Source organism: Calonectris borealis, chromosome 2 (genome assembly GCF_964195595.1).
Source record: "Calonectris borealis chromosome 2, bCalBor7.hap1.2, whole genome shotgun sequence".
NCBI classification, from domain to species: domain Eukaryota; kingdom Metazoa; phylum Chordata; class Aves; order Procellariiformes; family Procellariidae; genus Calonectris; species Calonectris borealis.
The window spans coordinates 145,157,127-145,183,651 of NC_134313.1; the positions used below are offsets into that span (position 1 = coordinate 145,157,127).

Consider the following 26,525-nt stretch of genomic DNA (forward strand, 5'->3'; position numbering starts at 1 on the left):
CTGGGATTTGAATAGATTTTCACAATGAAATTTCGTAAGGATAAAGGAGTAGAACTTTCATGTAGAAGATTGCTTTCATTTCAGTTGCATAATTGATAACGACTAGGAACAGACTTAAACTCCTATTGCTTACCTTGAAGTCAGGTCCTTTGCTGTCATACAGATGTTTTAAAACCACTTCTTTAAAATACAGCATTAAAGAGCACCTTCACACTCTGACTAAAATATGTCATTTTGGAGTGCTGTCTGCTAGATTTTTAAGCAAGGAGTAGATTATGAGTTAAATGAAAGGAGCGGTGAAAAACAGCTCTGGCATGCTCTGGAAGGAGGATTTACATCTTTTCAAGGAAAATATAGGCAAATTTGTTCACAGCACAAACACCTGGAGGTGAGGATTTTCCTGAGCTCTGCGTGGACACACACACACTGCCTGAACACAGCATTCTGCACACTGATTTGCACCATTGCTTATGTGAGTGAACTGGAGAGGAAGGAGCCCTCTTGGCTCCTATCCATCCACGTAGGACAGCCTTTATCTAATCCATAGTTCAACTACTGCCTTCAAACCTTAAAACTGAGTTGCACAAGAAAAGCAAAGAAGCATGGCAGTTTTAGAGAGTGCAAATTTAGAAAGGGGATATGAAATAGATTCATGAGAGAGAAAAGAATACAGAAAACAAAATAAGACATCACGGGAAGAGCACGACCATATTGTGTTTGTCATACCAGTAGTTCCTTCAGGATGCTATAAAAATGCAGAAGCCTGCAGTTTAGTTATATAATTAAACTTCAAACTGCTGACTGACAAGATGATAGATGTAATTTAACTGTGTGCAGTGATGAGGTGAGTGTTTAACACACAAACGGTTAAATCATATTGCTGGTAGAACTGTCAATACAAACAAGAGGAATGCTTCTTTTCCCATTCTGAGCAGAGATCATACATTTTTTTTTTCCTTTCCCTTTTTCCAAGGTCAGTTGTGTACATATTTTCAGGACTTGCTTCAAATGTTGGGACAGTTTTCAAAATGCCACTGTTACATCAATGCTCCCTGAGCTCAGATAACGACTCTTAAAGCCCTGGTGAAATAAACCTACAAATCTTCTGGAGAAGCAAATGTCCACAGATAAGAGAACTGTGACGTGCATGCTGAGGGAATAAGTGAAGGACGTTCAATCTATCAAGGCTCTTCCATTTCAAAAAGTAGTGTTAAATGATGAATGCTGAAGCAGTTCTGCCCAGGAACAGATGAGATCTGCCCACCTTAGAGCATATTCTGGTCAAAGATAATATCTGCATTTACCTTACTTTTTGGGTTTTTTATATATATGTGTATCCTTCTGTTGAAGCACTTCTTTTTTCTTACAAGAGGTTGTGAAACCAGACCTCACTTGGCTTGATCCTGGGGTCATTGATGTATGTGATAAAGCTCCCTTTTATGTCAGTGGTGGGGGACGAGGCCCATCATTCTGCTCCAAGGCCACCTGGGACCTTGAAACATGATGCTTACATGAAAGGTGTCAAGCAAATGTTAAGCACCCAGAAAAGGATCTTCCTTTGCCCAGTTGCTAAGGGAACTTTGAAGGTGCTTGTATTTTCTCTCATTTATGCTCTTTCTCTTGCTTTTTGCTGTATTTTTAATCAACAACTGCATCTACATAGTAGGCTGGCCCTGCTTTGGTCGTAAAGCTGTACACAGTGCCTCTGTTTGGTTTCCCTTTTACTAACGTTTCCCTTTCAGTTATGCATGCAAAGGGAACATGCATATCCATCTGCAAATTTCTTGTGATTGGTCCACTTTACAACTCTGGCTCTTCCCAGGCTGCCAACCTGTATGTTAAAAGCCCTCAGAAAGTCCAGCATCTCCATGTAATACAACCATTTGCAGAAAAGCAGTGCAGACTTTTCATGATGAAAACCCGCATCGGGAAATGTTCATCTGATGAGCAATCTTAACTCCAAAGTGGATTGCCAAAATGATGCCTGATCTTTTTTACTGTGTTCTCTCTCACTATTAATATTCTTTTCTATTTTACCTTTTACCTCCTCTTGCACACCAGTGGCTTGCAGCTTCCAGCCACATTTCTAGCAGCTTTGGACGTATGCATGAACAGTGTCCTGGAAGCTCGCTGTACCAGCTGGGCTCTTCTCTTGTTGGCTTGTATCTACACACAGCTCAGAAAGCAGCTTGCTTTCTCAGTTCAGGAAGAAATCCCTTATGTTTCTTAGGAAATAGACAGTATGTGCATTTGGGGGTCAGAATATTATCTTTAGTTTTAGAATTCATTTACTTCATTTTAAATAGCAATGGGGAGGAAATTCAACACCCTACAGCACTGGAAGTTTGCAGTAGTTTTTCAGAAATTACCTGTTGTCCTTATCTGCTTCTGTCTACCGGGTGACATGAGAAACCCCAGAGAAAATAATAACTATTGAATTCTTTTTATGCATTAGATCTTATTCTAATAATAGGTTAACACTGACATAGCCTCAATGATATTAGAGATGTTATTCATGATTGTGGCACTATCCTACTTGAAAAATGATAGATTTTGAGTAAAAAAATGGGGTTGTTAAGGACTAAAATGAGAACTCAAGATGGCTGATCTGTTTTCTGTCAGATTTTAGCTGAAGAATATTTCCTCAGTCATAGTGTTTATCTATGTCATCTTTCCTCTTATATGTAGGAGAAGGTAAGTTTAATAAAAGTTTTGAGCAATTTGTGATCAAGTATAATAAGCTCTACATGAAGTAACTTCTTCCTATGCTGTGTCTGGCACCCACCCACACAAAGATATTATTAAAGGGAAAGGAGAGGGAGAAGTACAAAATATGTTACGTTTAAAATGAGAACTCTGAATTGCACAACAGCTGAGGCAAGTCACTTGTGACTGGAAGTGGGTAACTGTCCAGAGCATGCAATGTTGTCAGCTGTGGCCTGTTTTCAGAGTAAAGTTTTATACTGTACCATATTCATTTTACCTATCAGAAGGGCCAATGATCTTCATCTTTAAACAGTGATATGTATTTTTTCCTTTTATCTTGCCTTAGTTTCTCTTTTCATGCCTGCAGTACAGACTTTTCCAGGGGATCTGTCAAAGAGAAACAGTGGTGGGAACAAGAGTGAGGAATCAGCTCAGAAATAATCCCTCTGAATAAAGGTTTCCACAGGACAGTCCAGATCATGTTATTTCTAGTCATCTCATAATTCTAGTTTTAGGTCTTATTTGTTTTTAATTCTAGAAATGAAAATATTTTCTTCATAACAAGTAACTAAGAATCTGACAAAATTTGCCAGCTATTCACATTTTGTAATATGAAAAGAAAAAAAAAAGTCATTTAAATATATCTCTGACTCACAGGCTATGTAGCTTGGCATGTTTCCCATGGCACGATGCAGGATTCCTTGGCAAGTGTTTCTTGGCTTTAGCTTTTTTAGTTTCTTCACCATCACCTTGTTGCTCTTACACACACAGACATACAAACTAGACTTTACTACAACCTTACCAGCTTCTAAAATTCCTTGTACCACTTCCATGAACTGCTGCTGTATTCTTTCCCCTTACATTTTTCTCTCCACTATGTCAAATTATCATGGACTTTCTCTTTCAGCACCTCCCCCATCTTGTCTAATGCCTTCAAAGCAGCAGCTACGTCTTCTGAAATCGCTGCTCTTCTTCCCAACACTTCTCCTTGCCATCTCTTCAGCCAGACTGTCTCAGCCCTATTTGCCTAAAAAGCAAGTTTTACCTTTCCCACCCATGATGCTATGATGCTCTTTTCATCTTAGGGAGTTCTTTTATGACTTTACTGAGTACATGTGGATTGCCAATATACAGACTTTTCACTAAGCATATTGTATATATTCAAGTTAGTAATCAAGAGATTATCCTTACTGTTTTTCTGTGATAACAAGGAAGGGGATGGGATTCCCAACTGCTTTGTCACCACAGTGAGCAAATGGACTAGCAGAAAGAATCCAGATAGTTACTTTGGAAGTTTTTTCTTACATATCTGGAAAGATACAAGGCTTGTCTAGCCTTGGAGGCACTTGTATTGGCAACTCTAGAATTGTCATGATAGCTCTATAATATGTTTTGGTTAGAAAGAGAATTTCTTGACTTTTTTTCCCCTCTTCAATACTGTTTTTCTTCACATGACCTTTCTTCCATGTATGCATTTTACCTGTAGTTTAATAACTCAATGTCAGAAATTGAAAGATAGTTTCCAACCAGAATGTCACTAATTGGTTCAAAATGTCAGCCACTATCAAGAAACCTGCAGAAATCTTTTCCTGTGCCTTAATGCATGTGGTTTTATTAGACTATTTTTTTCCTCATGTCTGCACTGCAGTATAGACTAGAGTAGTGCTTATCAATATCTTTAATTCCAATCTTTATGAAAATTCTAACTTTTCTTATGAAAAGTTACAGACCCTCTTTGCTTTGTAGACCAAAGGCTGAAAGTAAAGTCTAGAAGTAATGTGGCCAGTTTACAGTTAAACCTCATGTATGTCTTGGGTGTCATTGCATTGTCATTGCATACAATACTTTTAGAATTGCTTTGGCATGTCCATGGAGTTGCACCAGGGAAAGTTTTTCATGGAGACTTGCTTAGGAAATGTTTATACCTCAGTTTTTACTGAGTAGCACAGACATGAAACACAGTGTCTATAAAATAAAATACTCAACCTTTCAGATACCAATATCCAGTTCAGATAGATAGATATTCAGTGAAGGTGAAACTTAGAATGAAACAACAACATGGGCTGAGTATATTCCTTTGGACAAGAGAAAAGAGCCTAAAGTTGGTGAATGGTGAAATCTAATTTGTTCAGCTACGTATAAGCATGAGAGCCTTTCGGCCAAAAGATTAATGGTGCAAGTCCTTCTAAACTATAAGCAGATGGTAACTTTTTCAGGATTTGTGAGGTTTTACATTGCAACCTTATGTCGTGATCTGTATTTTTATTTCTGTATTATCAGAGAATCAGAGAATGGTCGAAGTTGGAAGGGACCTCTGGAGGTCATCTGGTCCTATCCCCCCTGCTCAAGCAGGACCACCTAGAACTGGTTGCCCAAGACCATGTCCAGATAGCTTTTGAATACCTCCAAGGTGGGGGGTTCCACAACCTCTTTGGGCAACCTGTGCCAGTGCTCGGCCACCCTCACAGTAAAAAAGTGTTTCCTTCTGTTCAGAGGGAACCTCCCGTGCTTCTGTTTGTGCCTGTTGCCTCTGGTCCTGTCACTCGGTATCACTGAAAAGAGCCTGGCTCCACCCTTTTTTCACTCTCCCTTCAGGTATTTATACATATGAAAAAGATCCCCCCCAAGCCTTCTCCAGGCTCACCAGTCCCAGCCCTCAGCCTTTCCTCATATGTCAGATGCTCCAGTCCCTTAATCATCTTCATGGCCCTTTGCTGGTCTCTTTCCAGTATTTCCATGTCTCTCTCATACTGGGGAACTCAGAACTGGACCCAGAACTTCGGGTGTGGCCTCACCAGTGCTGAGAAGAGGGGAAGGATCACCTCCCTCGACCTGCTGGCAACGCTGTTCCTCACGCAGCCCAGGAGTTATATGCATCTTTGTGTTTGACTGCCATATAAAAAGGCAGATAGATTTATCCTGTGAAAATAGTCACAAGACTCATAGCTAATATCCATTTAATTGTGAAGCTGCAATTTTGTACCTCAGGAACTAAAGTACATGCTTATTGACTCAGTAGGAGTTTATTTTAGCAGCACAGGGTAGTAATACATCTTCATATCTGTAGGCTAAGGGCATTCTGGTCCTACATTAGACATGAAAGGGGTTTTCCTCCATTCAGTGGGCACCATTCCAGAGGCAGTGGAAAGTGGTCTAGTTCCAAGGCCTGGAGAAGGAGTGGTCAAACAAAATGGACACCTGCAGATTCCCTGTAATATTTCCCTCCTCCCCTCTCCCTAAAAAATCAAAGAAGCAACAACCAACAAAAATAGGAAATCATGGGGACACAACACCATCTGAGACTTCTTGAGCAAATAGGGAAATTAAATGTCTTAGGTGCACTGTAAGCCTTTTCGTCCCATCTTCTTCCCTACTCAAGTGTGTGTTTTGTAAAGCAATGGTGTTGGAGCCCTCAGAGCATGAATTTTGTAGCACGCAAAGTCAGGGAAGGTTGGGAGGATCGAGGAAATACACAAAAGGCAAGTGTATTCCCATGGATAGCCCTTTCCTCCATTGGAATATCCCTGTTTCCTGAGACACACGTGCACACAAATTTTAGGAGTTCTTTGAAGTCAGAGGACAGACTCACATCTTCTGCCACAGGAGACAAACCCAGCTCCATGCCTTTCCCAAGGGAAAAAAGAAGGAATTCTACAAAATCAGACTCTCAGAGTTTAACCAGTCTTACACAGATTATCATCTGAGAAGAGAATATATCCCCAAGTAAGGACTTCTGGATTGAGCTTGCGTAAATAAACCTCAGGGAGTGAGTGGGTGAGTAAGTCAAGTGAGAGATACCAAGAACAAAGGTGAAATTTTACATTTCTATGGCTGCTAAGAATGCTCCCAATTCAGTGGTACTGGGAGAGCTGATGTCCACCTTTAAGAAAAGAATTAAAAAAACAATCGGCTTGAGTTGAGTTTTTATGTACTGGACTTGCAATGCTGGCAAATCATTACTAAAGAGTAACTAGTGCCAAAATGTGAGACGAGATCTTCATACAGTTGCTGATTAAGTGGATCTACTTCCCCAATCATCCGTCCAATATTCCAATTGAACCTCCAGCCAAAATTCATGAGGCAAATTTCATTACATTACTGGTGCCTAACCTGGAGCTGGCATTCTGTTGTAGTCATGATGGTGGGATGGATAGGAGGCTGAAAGATGAATTAATAACACTTCATTATGATGAAATATCAAAGTATGTTGGAAGGTCACCTTGTGTTGTGTAATTATATATTCAAAAGAATTTAAATTCTTGCTTCAGCCCTTAGTGAATCTGAGACAGCAGCAATGATGGGAAAAACCTCCCTTAGAAATCCCAAGAATCATACTTGTTTTGGCATGACACTGCCTAAGGTGATTTGCGAACAAGGCTGACTTTGCCAAGCTTTCACATTAACGCAATGTTCAGCATACATTTTAAAACATTAAATCAGCTTTCCATTTGCATGGATAGGATTATTTGATTGTGTAGATTTTATTAGTTTAAAGGGCCCCAATACTCTAATGCTGGAGCCAAAATTAAATACTCAAAGTAACCATATGTTAATAATTTTAAGCAGTCATTCAAAAAAATGTCTAAGGTTGTCATATTGTCTGACTTTGGAAGATATGGAGTGTGTCTGCTGCCACAAACAACACTAGGATTGTAGCTACTGACCATTTTGAAAATGAGGCTCAAAACTTACAGCAGAAGTAGATGCTCCTCCCTGAGTGAAGTTAAGCTTTTTTTTTTGTGGAAGCCAGTATTGCTGGATACCTTAAAGCTTAAAAAAATACAGAAACCTCTACGTATGAGTTGAAATGGTCTTGTCAAAGAGGCAGTTAGTAAATGTCATGTATATCTGGGAAGCAGCGCATACCATTATTGATGATTTATTCAGAATCAAAATAAATAAAGCCCTTTATGGGCAAGTAACAAGCCACCGCATTTTACCCCATCAGTTTCAATCTGACGTCGTATAGTTTCAAATCAGACTTGATGAAATCGTTCTCTCAATATCCCTACGCAAAGCAGTTTGCAGTGTAAGTTGATACGACCTGAATGGCAGCAAACATGAAGGAGACAAAATGCATGTTTAGTTCATCAAAGATGGTCAGCATGTCTTCCAGTTATTGCTCTGCTTTTTTCTTGGTGGCACAGATTTCTGCAGAGATTATGATGTCTAACTGAGAAATGTCACAGTGCTCTGGGTCTACTTACTGTATTTGGTGTGGACCTGCAAGGTAGGCAGTGACATGGAGCTCTATTGTCTATGTGAGAGTTTCAAGATGTAAAGCGCCATTTTTCAAATTTAACTATGGTTAGCAAAAGGAGATCCAGATTCTACACCTGCTCCTGCGTATGAGCAATGAGAGGGGAAGGACTATAGCTGAGTATTCCTTGTTCTGCCAGTGTAGATGGGAAAGGACTTCTCCTATGAAGAGCAACAGTGAAATGATGTCTTTGGCTATCCCTGCTGTTAAGGACCTGTATCAGACAGAAGAAAAGGAGTATGCAGAGAGAGGCAGGAGAACGGATGTTTCTCCATAACCAAACGCTGCTAGTGAAAACATGGGAATATGCATTGTTTGTCAAGTCACCAAGTCTCAATTGAACAGTTTTGGAAACTGTAACCATAAGTTTACATCATGCACTGTACTCCGAGAGCTGTGCTCCAGAAGAGGGGGGCAGCCTGGCTATCAGTCGACCCAAGTTAGTATCTCAGTTTGCAGTGTGTCTGAATTGCATTTCTTAGGGTAATCTACCATTTGTTGAACCAAAATGGTACGCAACATCTGGGGCCTGATTGTCACAGATGCCCTCATTCTTGGCTGGATCCTTAATCATCCGTCAGTAGTCTGTTGGAATGTCTTGGGAGTTTAAACATAAAATTACACTGTTGATCACACCTTACTGAATTCAACACAAAGATGGCAATACAGCCATGCAAATCTGAATTTCATATTTTACTTAGGCACTATGGGATGATAGTATTTTATAAATCATGAGTGAAAATATTTTAAATTGCACTTTGGAAGGAAAAAGTGTGTACCCTCTCTGAAAGTATTTTTAGTCGCTGTTTTTTCTGAAAGCCTTTGGTCATTCAGACTATTAATTTGTTTCTTTCCTGAACATATCTTTATTTATGCAGCAGAAGTATTCCTCTCCTTCAAGGTAAATTCTGTACCGTTTCACAACCCATTCTTTACAGACCTTCATAAATCCATTGTCATTTATTTGACCCCTTAAATCTAGGAGCACATTTCCAACATACAATATACAAGAAATTTAATTTTGAATTTATATCCATAATAATTCATCTCTAATTTTATTATGTTTTAATGAATTGCATGACATTCATTCCGTTTTTGTCTCTCTAAACAGCTATTTAAGTATGTTCTTTATAGTGAAAACTATTTTGTTAATTATATAATTCATGGGATAGTATTAGTTGAGAGAGAGAAAGTTATTTCCTTCATGTTAAAGGATGCAATTAAATTCTCGAAAGTAGCATATTCAAAAATACGTCTCATCGGTCCCCTTTTTTATCAATTTTAGTAGAAACTTGAAAGGTACACTCACAGACTGGATAAAACATGGAGGCAAAAGAAGTGAGGTCTCAAAAAAAATAACGTTTTCACCCTACGTTGGCAGCTGTCAATGACGAATATAAATTCACATTAATTAAAGCAAGTCACATCCTAAAAATATTTCTTTATTCTTTCAGACCACTCTTCCGTGGAAATTCAGATGTTGATCAGCTAGGAAAAATCTTTGAGTAAGTAATAACTAGTTGCATTATGTCAATATCTGTTTAACATTGAAACACTGTGAGGTTTCTTTGCCATGTTTTTATGCAATAATGTGACTAGAACAAAGTATTCCTAGAACATATTTCCTATTGCTACCGTATGCAACATGATATTTCCGTGAATTCTGTGTCAGAGTGGGAGGAGGAAGCAACATGGAATATAGTTCTGCAGAACTAACAGCCATCATCAGGAAGTTATGAGAGACTTCTGTTTCGGGCTTTTTAAATCTCTTAAACATATTTTGCATGTACCATTCATGCATATTCCTAAATAGTTAGATCCAAGAGATTCTCTTCACGTAAACAAACACAGAGGTTTTATTTTTCAGTAATTTCTTTGTGTATTTCAGAAAACAACATTAGAATACTTTTAAATTGTTATTAAACTGAAATCTCTAAGATGATTACCAACAGCTTCTTTGCAGAAAAGACTTCTGTACATAAGGAAATATTTTAGCTTTTAAAATATACTGTGTAGCCTGTTAAAATGATTAACAGTCCATATTTTGGTCAGGAAGGTAACTCTGAGAACAGAAGGAATATCAGCATTTTAACATGTGCTTTGTCAGAGATGAACTAATTGGCTTTATTTTCAAACCATTTTACAATTCTAGGAGTTTGTGGTTTTCTTCTTCAGATATATCAAATACATTGAGGAGGTGGGGAGGCTCTAAACTTTCTGAGATAGAATAATTCTCTTCCAAAATATGCTCTTAGTTAAAAAACAAAAAATTAAGTTACTGATATTACTGATATGATAACAAGTAGGATTATATCACTTTTTCTTGTAAAATCTCTTCAGAGCAAGGAATGTTTCTGAATGTATAAGAACCATGTAAATTTAAGATCTGATGTATGTATCATGTAGTTAGGAAATCAAAGCCACGTAGGGCTGGTCCCACTCCAGGGAATGAATGCCCATTTGCCTCTGCACCTCAGTCTTCCCTTTTCGTATGGAGGGGCTGCAGAGATCCAGGGATCTGGATGAAATAAGAAATAGATAGCAGAGAGAGAGAGAGAGAGAGAGAAGGCTGAAATATTATCCTCTTGAAGATATTCCAAAGAGAACATAGTAAAATTTCTAAGGAGAAGAGCTTAAGCAGAACAAATAATGAATTTCTCTAATCATTTTTCCGGTTCTCAAATCATAACAGATCTGTTTCTAAACATTTTTATTATTTAATATGAGGTTCCTAAATTGCAGGTCTTGATTTCACACAGTTGACTTCCCTTTCCTGCATACCATACCAGTGTATGTGACTCACTTGCGTGGTTAATTTGTCATGCGCTGAATAGCTCTTCCTGCCCAATCCAGAAAAATCAGTCTTTAAAGTTTACTTTTTCTTCTTCTGCCAAAGCTACTCCTTTAGTCCTACAATATTCTGCTTTATTAAATGAAGACAGTTTTGATACATACAACGTATTTTATAATTAAAAAACACATAGCTGTGATTTTTTTAAGGATTTTGATTTGTTTATGACATTTAAGGGGAAAAATCAAAATTAACTGGGCTAGGATTAAATGCATAGCTGCTAGCGGAAGCCTCCGACAGGGATCTTTCCATCCCTAGGGGCTGACATTACCTGTGCAGAAAAGAACTCATCAAGAAGAGAAAATGACATGCTGATTTTAGAAGAAATTCCTTATTACACATCTACTTTAAGAGAAAGTTTGGGTTTGCTTCTTTTGTGCAGTTCTCCTTAAATAGTTCAAAAGTTTCTTTCTTGGGTTCTGGGGGGGTTATGCTAAATAGTGTTTATTTTGTGTTTTCACAGCTGGAGAACCCCCTACAGTTAGGCATAGCTCTTCTTGTAGGAGGATTCTTTCTTTCTACAGTAGTGACTCATTCTGCAGACTAATTTGGACAGAAAATAGTTTCAGGATTTTCATGCAATCTGGACTGATGTATTCTTTCAGATAATGGGGCTGTGGTCTACCTTTGCTTTACATGTGCGTTCTGATTTGCGTCAGGTAAAATTCCACTGCGTTTGAGGGTAAATCCCTCTGACGTGGCCCAAAACAATCTCCAGGACACCATCAGCGTGTGGGATATCCTCATAGATTTCAGGCTAAACGCTGCAATGGTTTGAGCAGACTTGTCTCCCATTGTGATCAATGGGAGTGGAAAGTACTTGGTGTTTCTCAAGACCAGGCCTGAACCTTTGGCAGGAGGTGAAACTCATCCAAGATACTCCCAAACTTAGTCACTGAAATGGTAGTGCTACCAGACCAGAGTGAGGGCATCTACTCAGACATTCATTATGAAGAGTTTTGAGTACTACATGAGTATGTAACTAAAAATGCCTCTCCTTTCCATTCTTGGTCTTGTCCACCCTACCTGTCTGACAGGCTGCCTCCTTGTTTCTTTCTGTTAGCTTTGCCTGTGCCTGTGCTTATGCTGCCCTGTTCATGCTCTCTCATGCAAATGTTAAAAAAACTGGGACTAACCAAACACATTTGAATAGCAGGTTAAACTTCATTGTTATTTAAAATATTTAACTCCCCCATCTTCCTACGGTACTATTTGTATTATATTTAATACGGGTCCAGATCCTCAAACAGCTAATCACATGGCTTTAACCACCGTGGCCAAGGGAATTGCCCTATACCCCCACCGTACCTGTGGTGATAAAAGTCCAATTAAATTTTTCATAAAAATTTAACTTATCATTTCCCAAGAGCTGTGATGTCTTCAGATGTAGTAAAATTAAATTGTCCTGAGATTGTAATTGCTTTGTCCTTCTAGCCATGCTGTTGGTTTGAGGACATACTAATTTTTGGAGGTATTTTAGGTGAGCCAAATTACAATCTAAAATCCATGTAGGTAGATGTGGAATAATTCCACTAAGTTCACTGAGGTAACCTATGATTTACATCAAAATGTTTGGCCCATGGCCTCACCCAGTCTTACTACCAACCTCAGTAAGAAGAAAGGTCAATGCTGCTCCCTAGTGGCATTGGGCTTAGTGCAGACCCAAGCATTCAGTGACGTTTTTTCATGTTCCTTCTTGTCTTACCCTGTCAGCGTTTCCATTAAAAACCTCGATTTTACAGGCTGTAAAAATTGGTTTTCCCTGAAACCTGACAAGTAATATATGGTCTTTTCTAGAATTTCCATCAGAAACTGGCGTTTCAACCCCACAAATATTAACATCAGACTAAAACACGAAATGTATGAGACATGATCCATCAGATTTACCTACTATTTAATTTATTTGGGTTTTAAACTTTAGCATGATTATTTAATAAGTATAAATATCTTCTAGACTTTAAAGAAGAAAGAAATAAATTATAAAAAGAAATTAAAATATTCTATTAAAGGATAAAGAAAAACTAATATACAACTGAAAATAAAAAAATAGACACTCAAGTCCTATGCCACTTCTGAATTGAGACTTTAAAACCTGTATTGTGAAGCAAATAAATTGTTTAAATTTGGGCAACAATTACTGCACATAGCTTTGAAGCATTATGAAACATCCCTTTTATTGCCTTACCCTCATCTTGACCCACACTCTTCTCTCAGTCCCTATTCTTGTGAATAAAGATCCTTGCATGCAATTCCCCTTTGAAACTTACTGCTTTTAATCATCCTGGAGCGACATATGTTGCACCATCCAGTCAAGAGCTGAGCAACTTTCTTCCAAAGCACTCAGCCCTGTTTCAACAAAAAGGCTCAGAAAATTGAGACCTAGGCCAGAAAATTGTGCTGGCCACAGAATGTTTTCTACCAAGCACACTGAGGACCTACACTCATCAGCCTCTATTCACAGAGATCAGTGCACTACTGTACAATTAATCTAATTTAAATTAAAAGACTTATGAAGTAAACTGCCACTCAGTATAATCAATATAAAGGGGAGACTGCATAAATGTTCAGACCTAACGTTATGTTTTTCCTTTCACAGTGTAATCGGACTCCCAGAAGAAGAGGACTGGCCTAATGACGTTGCCCTTCCAAGAAATGCTTTCACTTCCAGACCCGCACAACCTATTGAAAAATTTGTACCAGATATTGATGAACTGGGCAAAGACTTGCTTCTTGTGAGTTTCTATTTGTTGTTCTCTAAGCCACATGACTGATAGTTCCCACTGTGCATGCAACATGCCAAGAAACATTTATGTTTCCATTTAATGGAGTTATTAAAGAAAAGCTCAAACGTAGGTAGACAAGTTCATGTAAATCTGTGAAACATCAGCACAAAGACACCACCTTTGGCTCAAAAGGTGTCAGAGCTGAGAATAGTTATAGACTAGGAAACTGTCAGGGAAGTACCTGTTTGACCTGTCTTTAGACCTTATGCTTAGATCCTCATTACTGCCCACTTTGTGCCACTGATTCAGCCATTCTTATAGTATAAGCCTGACGTGAGTACAAAAACTGATCTACCATTTTTCATGGTATGGTGGATCGAGTATAAAGCAGAAAATAGGCTGTGGAGGCAGATTACATCTGCATGCCTTCTATTGAATGCTGAAAACTTGAGATTTAGAATTCACCAATTGTTGCCTCTTACAAATGGCAGGATTGAACAAATTGTACTGGTACAACTGGTAACACTGAATTCAATTAGATTATTTCCATTATTTTTTATAGATATGTTATAAACCCTAGCCCTGAAGTTCAATCTTGGAATGGAATATAGGGAATGGCCTTGCCTCAGTTTGCCTTTTGCGGTGCTTGTTGAAATCTATCTCAATTTGTTCTCTGGAAGCCTTTAAAAGATCTTGGTCCACATGGGCTGGGTAGAGTGGGCTCACTGCAACTCTTGCATGACTTGTTGCATCCCTTCAGGAACTGCTGTCTCTGGCCAACGTTATCTCTATAGAACAGCAGAGCGTCCTCCATTGTCCTTATGACTGCAGCTCCCAGCTGCAGTAAGCTGGACTACATCTGGACACTTGAAATGACAGGGGAGAAACGCATCTGTTATGCTTGCAGGCAGTCTGGAAATGGAAGCTAGATGTGAGACAGGAATTAGATTCTGGGAACACAAGAAATAAAATATGGCAGAGAGCTCAGTGAGTGTGAGACATGATGGGAGGGAGGAAGAAGACAAATATCTATGCCTAGAAGGTGAGGTGGGAAGGGAAGCTGTTCCTGTTAGGCAAAGAGATGAGAACTGTGAGCCACAGATGAAAGGGGAGAGTAGGACTGGAAGTCACTGGATTAAATTTCAGAAGTTAAATGATAGAAATTCTGATACAAGAAAAGAAAGTAGGAGTAGGAAGTGGTTAGACAAGGATAGTAGGAAGAACACTATTTGGAGGTGAATGAAGGAAAAGAGGAGAACACGGTATAAAAGGCAAGGCTGTAGGAGAGATTTCAGTGCTGGCTGGACAAAAGGCTGGGATAAGGACCTGGAAAGATGGCAAGCAAAATACAACTAGGAAGAAGAGGAGAAACTGAACACAAAACATTAGCATACGAAGGCTATAGAGTCAAAGACCCAATACCTATGGAAATGCTGAACCTAGGAATGAACATATTCCTTATGATGCCGTCCATGTTTGTATAACCACAAAAGTACAGTGCATTGAACACTAAGAGGATTCAAAAGTCATTCATGAAGAGTTGTTCCCTGCAGTCTGTAAGACAAATGTCCTGTGCATGTGAATTCAAGAAAACCTGAAGGCTTCTGGGATTTCCTAAACTATGAATACTTGAATTTTCTAACTTGTTATTTTCTATTAGCGTTGGGGATGCCATATTCATATACTATGACCCCACTGCTTGTTTTAATATGGATGGTCATCTTATCATGCAGCACCTACTGAGACCCTGTTGTGTCTCATACTGATCATAAATTGAAGGTGGCATGCATTAATGTATATATGCAATGTTAGCACTGTTAACTGTATATTTTAGTTAAAACCAACTTTTTTTCATACTTACAGAAATGCTTAGCATTCAATCCAGCCAAGAGAATTTCTGCCTATGTTGCCCTCTCTCACCCATATTTCCATGATCTGGAGAAATGCAAGGAGAATCTGGATTCTCACATGTCATCCAGCCAAAATTCCAGTGAGGTGAATGCATCATAATGCTGACTGAAGATGAACCATAAATGAACAAGACGTGTAGCTGACAAGGCCACTGTCCCATACAAACCACATAGCTGTTCTAGGAAGATCATTATTTGGAGGTTTTATGCACTTATCTTTTATTTTGGGATTGTGATGTGCTTATCCAAGGAAATCAATCTACTTTACTTTCATCAGAGCAACACAAGGGCCAGGGGTTTGACCTGCTCCCATTGCAGCTTTATGTTTGTTTTGGTTTTGTTTTGTTTATCTACCTGGGAAAACTCCAGACAAAGAGAAGCTGCTGATCAGTTTTGCTGCCATTTTATCCTTCTAATATTGAATGCTGCCAGTGTGGAGTAGGATGAACGAGTCACTGCCAAAACATGATGCAATCTCTCTCTCTAGCTGCTGAAGCATGATTTGGTACTTTTTTTATTATTATTGTGTGATCTCTTACAGTGATATTTAAATAATGGTATTGAAATATCAGATCTCTGCAATCTGCAGTTAACTGATACATGCATTAATACATCCAGCTACTGTTCATTCATAGCATATATGCAGGTGCTTCCCCACTTGAAAACTTGGATGGATTATTTTATCACTTAATTGCTCTATAAAAATAGCAGTGATTATGGTGAACGTAATAAATGTCTCAACTTTTAGGTTTTTTCATACACAAACAAGTTATTATCTAGCTACGCTTGTGTGCATGTTGCAAAAAACAAGTGTTTTAAAAAGCTTCTAGAGTCCTGTTCTTAAAGACTCTTTCCGTTTCCAAACGGTCGGTTTGTGTTGAAATCCAGGCACATTGTAGCCCATCATCTAACCCATCATTCCCCCCTGGAAACAGCTGCAAGCACATTTTCTTTATCTCATTCCAAATTTTCTGATATGCAGCTCAAAGACATGAACAGAGCCAATGAAAATCAATACAGATTTTTACCTTCAACGTGTTCTGATTATCAGCCAAAAAGGAAAATAGAAAAAATATTTCCAGTTCAGAAGCAGAGAATCCTATACCTGTAATAAGCACAGATATGTATTTGTGCTGAATTGTATGCTGTATACTGCGCTGCCTTACCTGCAACACCCCTCCATGCATCACAAGTGCATGAACTTTACTGTCTCAAAATCCCTCAGATGTCATTTATTAAGCAGACTTGTTTTCTATGCAGAAATGCATGAGCTTCTCTCCTAAACCACCATGTGGGTATACTGGCACATGCTTCTCCACTAGGCTTAATGTGCCGTTATTGAATGTTAAAATAACTAAGCAGTTCACATGCCTTTGTAGCACAGTTATTTTAAATATTACATTAAATTTTTATATTTAGTATTTTTACCTTAACTAAAATATATTTTCAGTATTTTAAAAAGAAGCTTTTATTTTTTTAATACTGTACTGGGAAAAAAAAAATATTTTAAATCTACAGAAGCTGTTCCCTAGCATGACTTCAGTGCATTTACCTGGATATGACCTGGCGGAAAATATTGGTCCAACGAGTTAGCCCTTACCATAAAATCATAAATATACGCTATTGCAGTATAACTGATGATAAGTGAGGCAGCTAGCTTTGCTTACTCCTGTGATAGTCCCTTAGGCTTCTCTCTTCCTCATCTCTATTTCATCTTGTCTAGCTAGTGAGCCAGCATTATATCCTCATTCACAGCACGCTTGGCAGAGTTGAGCAATATAATTTTTCCAGCTGTGGCACAGGAACTTGTAGCCGTCTCCCTGGCAGGTTTCTCAGTCCTGTGATAGACTGGCTGTTGCGGTGAACTTCACTGATAACTCTTTTTCAGGTATCTGCACTGTCTGGGACATGGTCCATTGCTAGGATAGTGGGTGGATCTTACCTGTCTCTTGGATAAAGCTTTTCATTACTGTTAGACACATAAGTATGCGACGTATGGTTAAATTAAGTCTGTTTTAAATAAGCCAAATTTTAAAAGTACCACTTGCATGTATGCATGCAGTGGCCTGTGCTTTTCTTCATGCCCAGAACGATGCCTATGCAAAACTTGCCAGCATGAACAGGCAAGTTGCAAATTAGGCTTGGCAAGAGCATGCACGAGGCATCTGCACAGAGATACTACAGATGCATAACACAAGAATTTTGGAAGCTCTACGAGCAGCGAGCTGAAGGCCAGGGAGCGGTCACAGCAGCTAACCCTCTAATCTTGGCCTTGCCTCCGTCATTCTCTCTGTTCCTACATCGCAGGGGAACTGCACTGGTGTTGTCCCAGCCCTGTTCCTCCATGGGTCAATGGATCTTGTCGCGGTTTGTGGGTGTGAACATTCATAGAAAAGGATGGGCCAGAGTGAAATTTTTGCTAACCATTTTTAAACACTAATTAGAACAACAAACAGAGCCAAATTTCAGGAGAATCTTGCTACAGTAACAAATAGAAAAGTTTTGTACAGTTTAGCACTTTTAAAAACATTCCACATTTTACCTAGTGCTGAGCTATCATATATACTTTATCAGGGCATTCAGCTGGCGTGGCTTTCCAGCAGCTGTCAGGGAACTCTCCCAGAGCCCTCCAAAAACTAACAGGGTGAAAATGTAGGGGAGGAGAGGGTATTTTCAAATTAGACTCAAAACTCCCAGATAGAGATGCGCATCCGTTCCATGTTAGAAGAGCTTGTTGTATTAAGCTTAGCAAAGCAAAGGCTAGAAAAGAATATGATTGCTGAATGTAGGTACATTATTAGGGTAAAACAAAAAGGAGGGAACCCTTTAAGCCAAAGGTTAGTGCTGGCGCAAAAACTGGTGAGAATACGGAAATCACAAGGAAGTTAACTACTGGAGTAGTATTTCCCAGTCAGTAGTATCAGAAGTAGAGCTCAGAGAGCAGCAGAGAAAAACAGGGGCTGGCTTATGGAATCAGAAGCAGAGCTTCTGCAACGTGGTGCTGTATGTTGTCTAATATAGGATGAGGTTATAAATGGGGGTATTCAGGAGAACAGCTTGAGAAGGGCTGCACTGATGGTCATGTTCTGGAACATCCTTCCAGTAGGAATGGCAGGAACAAAAAAAGAAATCTAAGTTCTGTCTTGGCAGTATTGCGGAAAAGATTTATCTAATGGGGTCCTTGTGGTAGCAAGGGCCTAGATTCGAAGGACCAACGACTTTTCAAATGGCCTCCTTTTCAAAATCTATTTAGGAAGAAATTCCATTTGACACACCATAGGCTTACTCTTATTCCAGTCTTCCCTGCCAAACCATGGGGCTTCACTTACACTCGCAGACTGAGAAAGCCTGTTCTCTGGCTGGGCAAAGCGCTGGCACTGGCTAAAATCATGCCAGGACTCATGCTCTTACGTAGGCAGTACAGACAACTGTGGGACTGTGCTCGAGCCCATGCCCTTGCTCTTTTTATTTTACTTGTATAGCTCTAGTATTTGAGTACCTTCACTCATTACTGCCGTATGTGTAGGATGTAGGAATTGTATATGTGAAAAAGAAAGTGCTCCTTGACACGCATGTTCCAGACTGTGATCTGGAAAAAAAATCTTCGTACACCCTTTAAATAAGAGTTCAGAGTGCAATTATTCTTAGCAATAACTATGCCTGTACGTGCTCTACAGGAGCGGTTCAATAGCAGCTAAAAACCACTGAATAACAAAAAATATATTACAAATAAGTATAGATGTTCACATCTCCTAGAGAACCCACAACCAGGCACTGTGCTCTTCTCAGCAGAGAACAGGGTGTTCTAAGTAATGGAAGGAACAATTTCTATCTCCCACCAACCTTTTTTTTATCACTACTGCATAATTCTGCAGGAAAAACAGACCCAATAGCCAAGGGAAAAAAATCACTAAAGCCAGCTAGTGAAGTGCTAATTGCTGAATCATAGCGATACATCTGGAGCAGCCCTTTTCTCTCTTCACCCTGTCTCCACGCTCATTCTAGCTCTCCAGTTCTTCTCCTTCAGCTCCCTTATGGAAACAGGTTTCAGTGACGCTCACGGGTGCTATTTCCAACAAGATTCTTCCAAATTTTCAATAGCTACACAGTGTCAGTGTCCCCTATGTCGCTATTACCAAGTGTTGCTTCTTTTAGTCCAGCAGCCCAGAATTGATGACTAAAGAAGAATCTCTTTGTGCACCTCCTTGCTTAGCCTTAGTTTTGCATACACCTATGTTGCCTTCTGTGTGCCAAGTAAAATTCTAGAAATAGGGTTTGTGCATATTTCTGTGTAGGCTGTGCCCACACTCCAGGTTTTTTTCAGCCTATTAGTCCACAGTGGTAAATGTTAGATTACCTTTCTCTGTTGTTTCTGTCCTAAAACAAACCAAAAAATGAGGACATCGTGTTTGCAAAATATTGAAATTTGGTGCTATGTGTACAGAGCCTTTTACATGAAAGGAATTAGTAAGTTGTAGCATTTGAGCATCTTCTATGTGGGGGGTGATATCCAGCATCATAACTCTTATGTGGTTTTTACACTCAATGGTTGTTTTGGTGAATAAGAAGAAAATACTGCACTACTTTTCACAGGTTCACTCACTGTCTTTGAGAAGTATGTTTTATTATACACATAATTCTTTCTGCTGTTAGGTATTAGGCCAACTTTAATAAGGAAAATAAAGAGAAAACATGCTGTTTTGGTCTTTTAGCCAACAAACTTGGAGCACTTATCTGACTCACAACTGAAAACACATCAGTTGTCAGATATGTATATGAATCATAAACCACACAGTTTGGTTTAAAAGGCCACATAAATTAATTATGTTCCATGTATAAGACAGTTGAATAATGAGGAATTTTATTCTAAGAACTATGTTTTATAGAACCACTTTGCTAGTATTTTTCATATACAGTAGTTTCAAGAATAGATTGATTTTTATATACAATGTGAATTAGAAGATACTAGGCTATTAGAGTGATTTTGTTGTGTTATGCTTGAAGCTTGAATTGATCACAAGCTTAGGAACCTAACATATTTATTTTATTGCTACAAAACTGCTTCTAAATATCAAGATCATCTTTGATGTTAACAGGATTTCACACTTCTTTTAATGTGTAAATGATTTTCTTCAAATTAGTATATCAGAAAAAATGTTTTTCCAAACTGCAGTTGTGCGGGAAAATTTAAGAAATATATTTTTACTTTCACAGAGAATAATAACATGTTATACACTGAAATCTTCAGTAACAGACTGCTAATAAGCTTTTACTTCTTTTTGATTACTAAGTATTGGAGTATACAGATTACTTTACTTGAAGAAAAAATTCAGAAACCATCTCTAGAAAAGTAAATGGGATGTTATATGTTTAACCTTCCAAGTTTCATTTTCATATTCAGTTTTTTTGTGCAAGTACAGTTCAGGTGTGCAAAAACACGACTACAATTTTAACAGTCTAACAGGCTGAGTTTTATTTGTGAGCTATTTATTTTATTATATCTCTTTGTTTTGAAAATTGTTAGATAATGGCTGTAATATAATTCTAGCTTCTGGACCAGACTCTGTAACCATCAAACTCCAGTAATTTACGTAAAACAATAAGAAGCTTTCTCATCGATTTAAATGAACTAGGCCATTAGAAGAAGAAAGATGTGGACGTAAGAACTGACAAATATACTTTTGCCAAGCGTTATTTCTTCCCTTTAATTTGAAGCTTAGCAAGTATTGCATACTGCTATGCAATATATACACAATATAAGAACCATAAAAAACACTTAGGAGTAGTGTGCACAGATAATATAAAAACCAGCTCATTAGGTTCTTGCAGAAACCAGCTAAAAATCATTCTTTTAGCTGAAACACTCAAAATTTTGAAACTTATATATTTTTCTATCAAAAAATATTCCTGAAAATTATGTATATGTTTTTAATTCAGACAGTGATAGGCACCCAAACAGAACAGAATCAAATAGGAACTTGTTCTCAAAATTGATTCTGCAGGCCAAGTAGATACCATCAGTCCTTTATGTGTTCAGCGGAAGCTGAAATTAGCCAGCACCATGCTTATGTGAGCCTTTTGCTTTCTGGGCAGAAAAGCTCAAGGTTGCTGTGAGTAAAGTTGTTGGAAAATTTGCTTTGACCTAAATAAAGTCCTTTGAGAGCTTCTGCAATATTCAAATTTCCAGCCTTCATTGAAAGACTGTGCAAAACAGCTAAGATAAATCAAAACTCCCTAACCATATGGTATTTTTTCCTTCAGATTAAATGTTTTATCTGTGTTAGAATATATTGGTGGGCTTCATTCAGCCCAATGTCAATGAGACTTTTGCATGGCTAGAGAAAGTAAGAAGAGATTCTGCTATGGATATTTTGATACTGGGTGATTGTGGTAGAGTAGATTTTTTGTTTCCAAAAAAGATCAGACAAAAGATATTGCCTTCTTTAAGAAAAAACAAACAACTGACACTTAGTAAAGATTAAAAAGGAGATTTTAAGGAACTATTGGGAAAATATTGTTGGGATAAGGGAAAAGGAGCGTATTTATAACATGAAAAATGTAAATACAAGCAATGTGTATTAAATATGCATTGAAACCAATACTTTTTCACTGACCTTGCAAAGTTGGTAGGGTATAATGGAAGGAAAGAATCCAGGTATGAACTTATTCTAACTACCATTTTAATGTTCATTTGCACTAAAGCAACCTATACTATTTGACTGAAAGGAGAAGGGAAAACAGGTAATGTTTAACTTGTGATTTACTTTGGTGACATCTACCTGGATATGCTGTAAAGCTCTCAAGCTTGCTGTCCATTTTTGAGCGAGCTAAATTTGCATCCACACTATTTAGCTTTCTGCACCTTAAACCCATCCACATGCCAGAAAAAAACACATTTTCTAGTGTTTACATGGATACTTGCTCCCATTGACATGCCCATGTTAAACCCAGCCAAAGACCACTGTCCCTTCCACTGAATGGAAAATGAATTTTCACATACTGCCAGCTTCCTTCATGCAATTACTCCTAAAGAGTTTGTGATTAATGTTCTACAATATGCAGCCTTTCCTCTTATTCCATGTTTTATATGTATGTCATGTTATGCAAATCCTCAGCCTTTTTTTTAAAAAAAAAAACAGTTCTTGAATGTTAGAATCAGTTGTGAGTAGCTACATGAAGGAGAAAAATCGTGAAGTGCTGCCAAGATAGGAAAAATGGGCAGAGATTAGGAGAGTTCAGGACAATTTTGGCAAGTGATTTTGAACATGTGGAAAAGTTACGTATAAGTGTAGGGGGAAGACTTTTTTCCCACGTGTTTTGTTTTCTCCTGTCATTCACTTTCATAAGCATAAGATGATAAAGCAAGACTATTGCACAGGATTTTAGTTCCAGATACTTATTATGTCAACTCAAGTCAAGAGTTCCAGTGCAGTTTTTCAACATAGCAACAGCTCTATTTTTTAAATCAGATTTTGCAGAAGCTAGAGGTTTTTCTGTGTAGATATAAAAAAAAAGTCTTATGAGACAGCTTGAGAGCAGATTAAGCTGGCCACAGAGACGCTGCCTGTAGTTCAGCTGCAGACATGGAGAATGTACAGCTCTAATGCAGGAGGGTCACTAACAGTGTCCGCTACTGTGCAATATTGTTGTGCATTGCGAGCTGGCTCCTGCCGTAAATTGAAAAGCCTTTGGCAATCCAAACGGTATGTTTTTGAGCACTTGGATTTTGGTAAGATTATCCACGTGCAAGTTTTGCTGGTCCAGGTGGTTCACCATCATAGAGGAGCAAGTCTGAGACCATAGCAAGTCTGTCTGACACCCAGTGTAAGTAATACTGCCGAACCATCTGCCATGGAAAAAAAGTCTCTTCGTAAGTTGTACAGCAGGAATGGAGCCTTCCGAGCTGCTGTGCCAACCTGAGAGCTACCGTTAACTAGTGTTATGCCACCTCCAAAAATACAGAACACAAGGCCTGTGTAGCATTTTGTTGTGTTTAGTCCCTGTGTGTGGGTGGCTGGGGAAGTGTTGGCACAGAGCAGCTAATTTTGGTCCTTCCATTAAGCGTGAGCAACTAGGCTTGGCACAGAGACAAATTTCACAGTTCCAGGGATGGGAAACCTCTAATTCTACACAGTAGTTCTCTGGCATTTGTTAAATACATATAGTGATAGATCACCCAGCCACTCACGCTGTCCTTTCCTTATCCTAGATCATCCTACTGTGACACTGTGAAAGCAGCCCTGGGGAGTCTACTCCTCAACAGTCTTTCAACACCCTGCTTCCTCTTACTGCAGTGACACTTAATTACCTATCACTTGTATCAGACCCTGCTGATACTTCCACAGCCACTTAAGAAGCTGTGAGCTAAGTTACTACCTTGTGATAGTGATTGCCCCCCAGGCAGCCAATGATTTGTACTATAGTTTTTCCTTGCTTCTCATTAGGAGCTGGCAAGTACTACAGTAGAATATGGCAAAGCGTGTGCTACTTTTACACTCTTTGGTTCAAGCAAAGAGATGAGCTTGATTAGATTGATTAGATTAGATGAGATTAGATTGAACATAATGTGTTTGATCAGCCAAACAATTTTTGATTCAGAAGATTATTTACTAAGTATAGAAGATCCCTGGACATCCCTGTCTGTGATGTACATGTTTACAAGAGCAGCCAATGATGCTTCTCTTACACAGAAGTTTTTAACAGACAATAAACAAGACTAGCAATGCCAGCCTCCTATTGCTTACCCCCCTTCCCTTCCCTTTCCCCGAGATCACTGTTCCCAGGGAAACGTTTCCTCCCAGTGTGAGGTAGAGCAACTATGAAACAGTTCTTCCTTATATGAAGGTCCCCAACTCTCAAGATAACTTGGGTCCATGTAGGCAATCCAGCTCATTCCTTTGCTTTTTGTTGTGACAGTTTTGAGTACAGAGCCCTGCCACAAGTACTAGGCACAGATGAACCTTAACCCACAATATATTCTCCCGAGGAAAAGTCCTTCCAGGATCTAGAGGGAACAGTATCTTACTCTTTCTATGACAGTTGACTTTTTTGTATTTTAAACAGCAGTATTGTAAGAACTCCCCTAAGAAACCTCTCTCACTACACAGAAAGGGTGACTGTGAATTCTGGACATGGTGTGGGAAAAGACAAAGTGTTTTATTCCAGGTGGGTGATGATGTATCTCAAACAATCATCCTTCATTGGTGATAGGGGGCGAAAAGAAAAGGGTTCAAAATATAGCCTGGGTCTGCAGAGCGCTAGTTAAATAAGAAGTGCGTCTCAATCTTTGTCCAAAATCCATCGTGATTTCTTGCAGAGACTTTATCTTGGAGTGCCTTGTAACAAAGGTGGCTGTAACCATGGGTTGCAACTACAACAAAAAGTACATCAGAAATTGGATACTGGCAAGAGGTTTGTGGATGTGAGCCTGTACAAGGTGGCTTATATGAGCTCAGTGGGGACGTGCTTGTCTGAAAGTATTGATTGCCATGCACATTTTGAACTGAAGTTACCTATCATAACGTGATAGAAGGACTGCAGTGTCATGAGATTAGAGGCTGAAGGGACTGCAAAGATTGATCCATCCTTTCCTTTTTCTCCCCAGATGTCTAGCAGCCCAGTGGTTTTCCAGCTTTGTTTTGTTTTGCTTTGTTTTATTTCACCTCCACCACCACCATTCTCCTTCCTATTGTGAATAAGTCGTCGAATAGAAAAGCATTCCTCTAGTTTACCAGCTTAAAACCAGAGCAGGCCAGCACTGTCTATTTTGATCACTCTCCGGTGGTCAATATTAAGGGAAGAATTTGTCTCTGTTCAGATTCCAACAAATAGAATTCAATGTCCGTGACACCTTCCTTGCATTCAGCACTGTTAAATAACCTTGCTGTCATTCTCCGCCGTGTTCAAAATCTCTTTTCCTGGGGACTGAACTGCCCTCCTACAACACACTTAGAGTCACAGCAATGTGGGCAAAAGAAGTTTACATTATGGAGGTGCTTTTCGGTAAGGTATGAGAGCCGGTTCCAATTGAAACAGGGCCTGAGAGTCGCGAGGACTCTTAGCCAGGACCTTTCACAGGCAAGGCAGTCACTTCTGTTAAAGGAGAAACATATTTTAAAATACTTAAGATAGAGAAAATGTAAAGATGACATTTATTTTTCTGATAGAATCTGTTTTCTACACAAAGCTGTATGATTTTGGCACTGAAACCAAGCCCACAGGCACCCATTTATTCTTTCCTTTCAGACTTTAATGTCTTTGTAAAATCTTTTCAGGCATTCAGATTAATGTATTTATGGTCCGTTTCATTCCAATTCATTTAAGTGGTCTATATCTGCCATTGAATCTCATAGGGGTTTTATTTTTAATGTAATATTTAGCTGCATTACTTTGAACAGCTTTAAAAGTATAATGTCTTTGAATGCTCTAGTTAAAGAAAAATTATACCCTCAAAATTATGTCTTAGAAGTTGAACTGTGTACTTTGGAAATGATGTTTATATTATAACTCCCGAAAGCACCACAGGGTGCTTTCATCTCTTTGTCTGTCTTCTACTTTCTGTGTAACACTGTGTATTTGTATTTCCTCACTAGCTTGATACTCTTCAGTCTGAAGGCCCAAGTATGCAAACACATGAATACTGTACCTCACCTGAGCAGTCCCACAGAGCGGAGAGGGGTTACTCATGTGAGTGTAGTTGCTCACGAAAAGTGTTTGCAGAAAAAGGCTTTCCTTTAGTAATTGCCTGTAGTTGTGAGGACACATGGTTCATAACAGCACCAAGACACCACTAAATGGGGTCAGTGTTTATTGAAGATATGGTCACATTTATCTGCAAGTTATTTGACATTAACCTAAATTATTGCTATTATAATTCAGTATATTATTTCTTATGAAAACACACTAGTCCTGTGAAAGGGTAGTTGCCAAAAAATGTGTCGAGTCTTGCTGCTTTATTGCTTATTTGCATTTAGTATACATTTGGGTTGTTGAAGTGAAGCTAGTTTCATAGAGAGGTAGAAAGCTAGATCAGTCAAAAAAATTATAAAGAAGCTCCTTGCTGTACATTGAGTTTT

At 38.7% G+C, this 26,525-nt stretch overlaps 1 protein-coding gene across 1 annotated transcript in view; it reads left to right on the plus strand.

Moving 5' to 3' along the window:
- The window catches only part of CDK6 (cyclin dependent kinase 6), a 141,742-nt gene extending 115,420 nt beyond the window's left edge, over positions 1-26,322 (plus strand). The window contains exons 6-9 of the mRNA XM_075143762.1: positions 9,421-9,471; positions 13,414-13,549; positions 15,404-15,535; positions 26,043-26,322. Of these exons, the coding sequence (XP_074999863.1) occupies positions 9,421-9,471; positions 13,414-13,549; positions 15,404-15,535; positions 26,043-26,243 (520 nt within the window). The 3' untranslated portion in view covers positions 26,244-26,322. The remainder of the gene's footprint in view (positions 1-9,420; positions 9,472-13,413; positions 13,550-15,403; positions 15,536-26,042) is intronic.
- Positions 26,323-26,525: the final 203 nt, after the last annotated feature.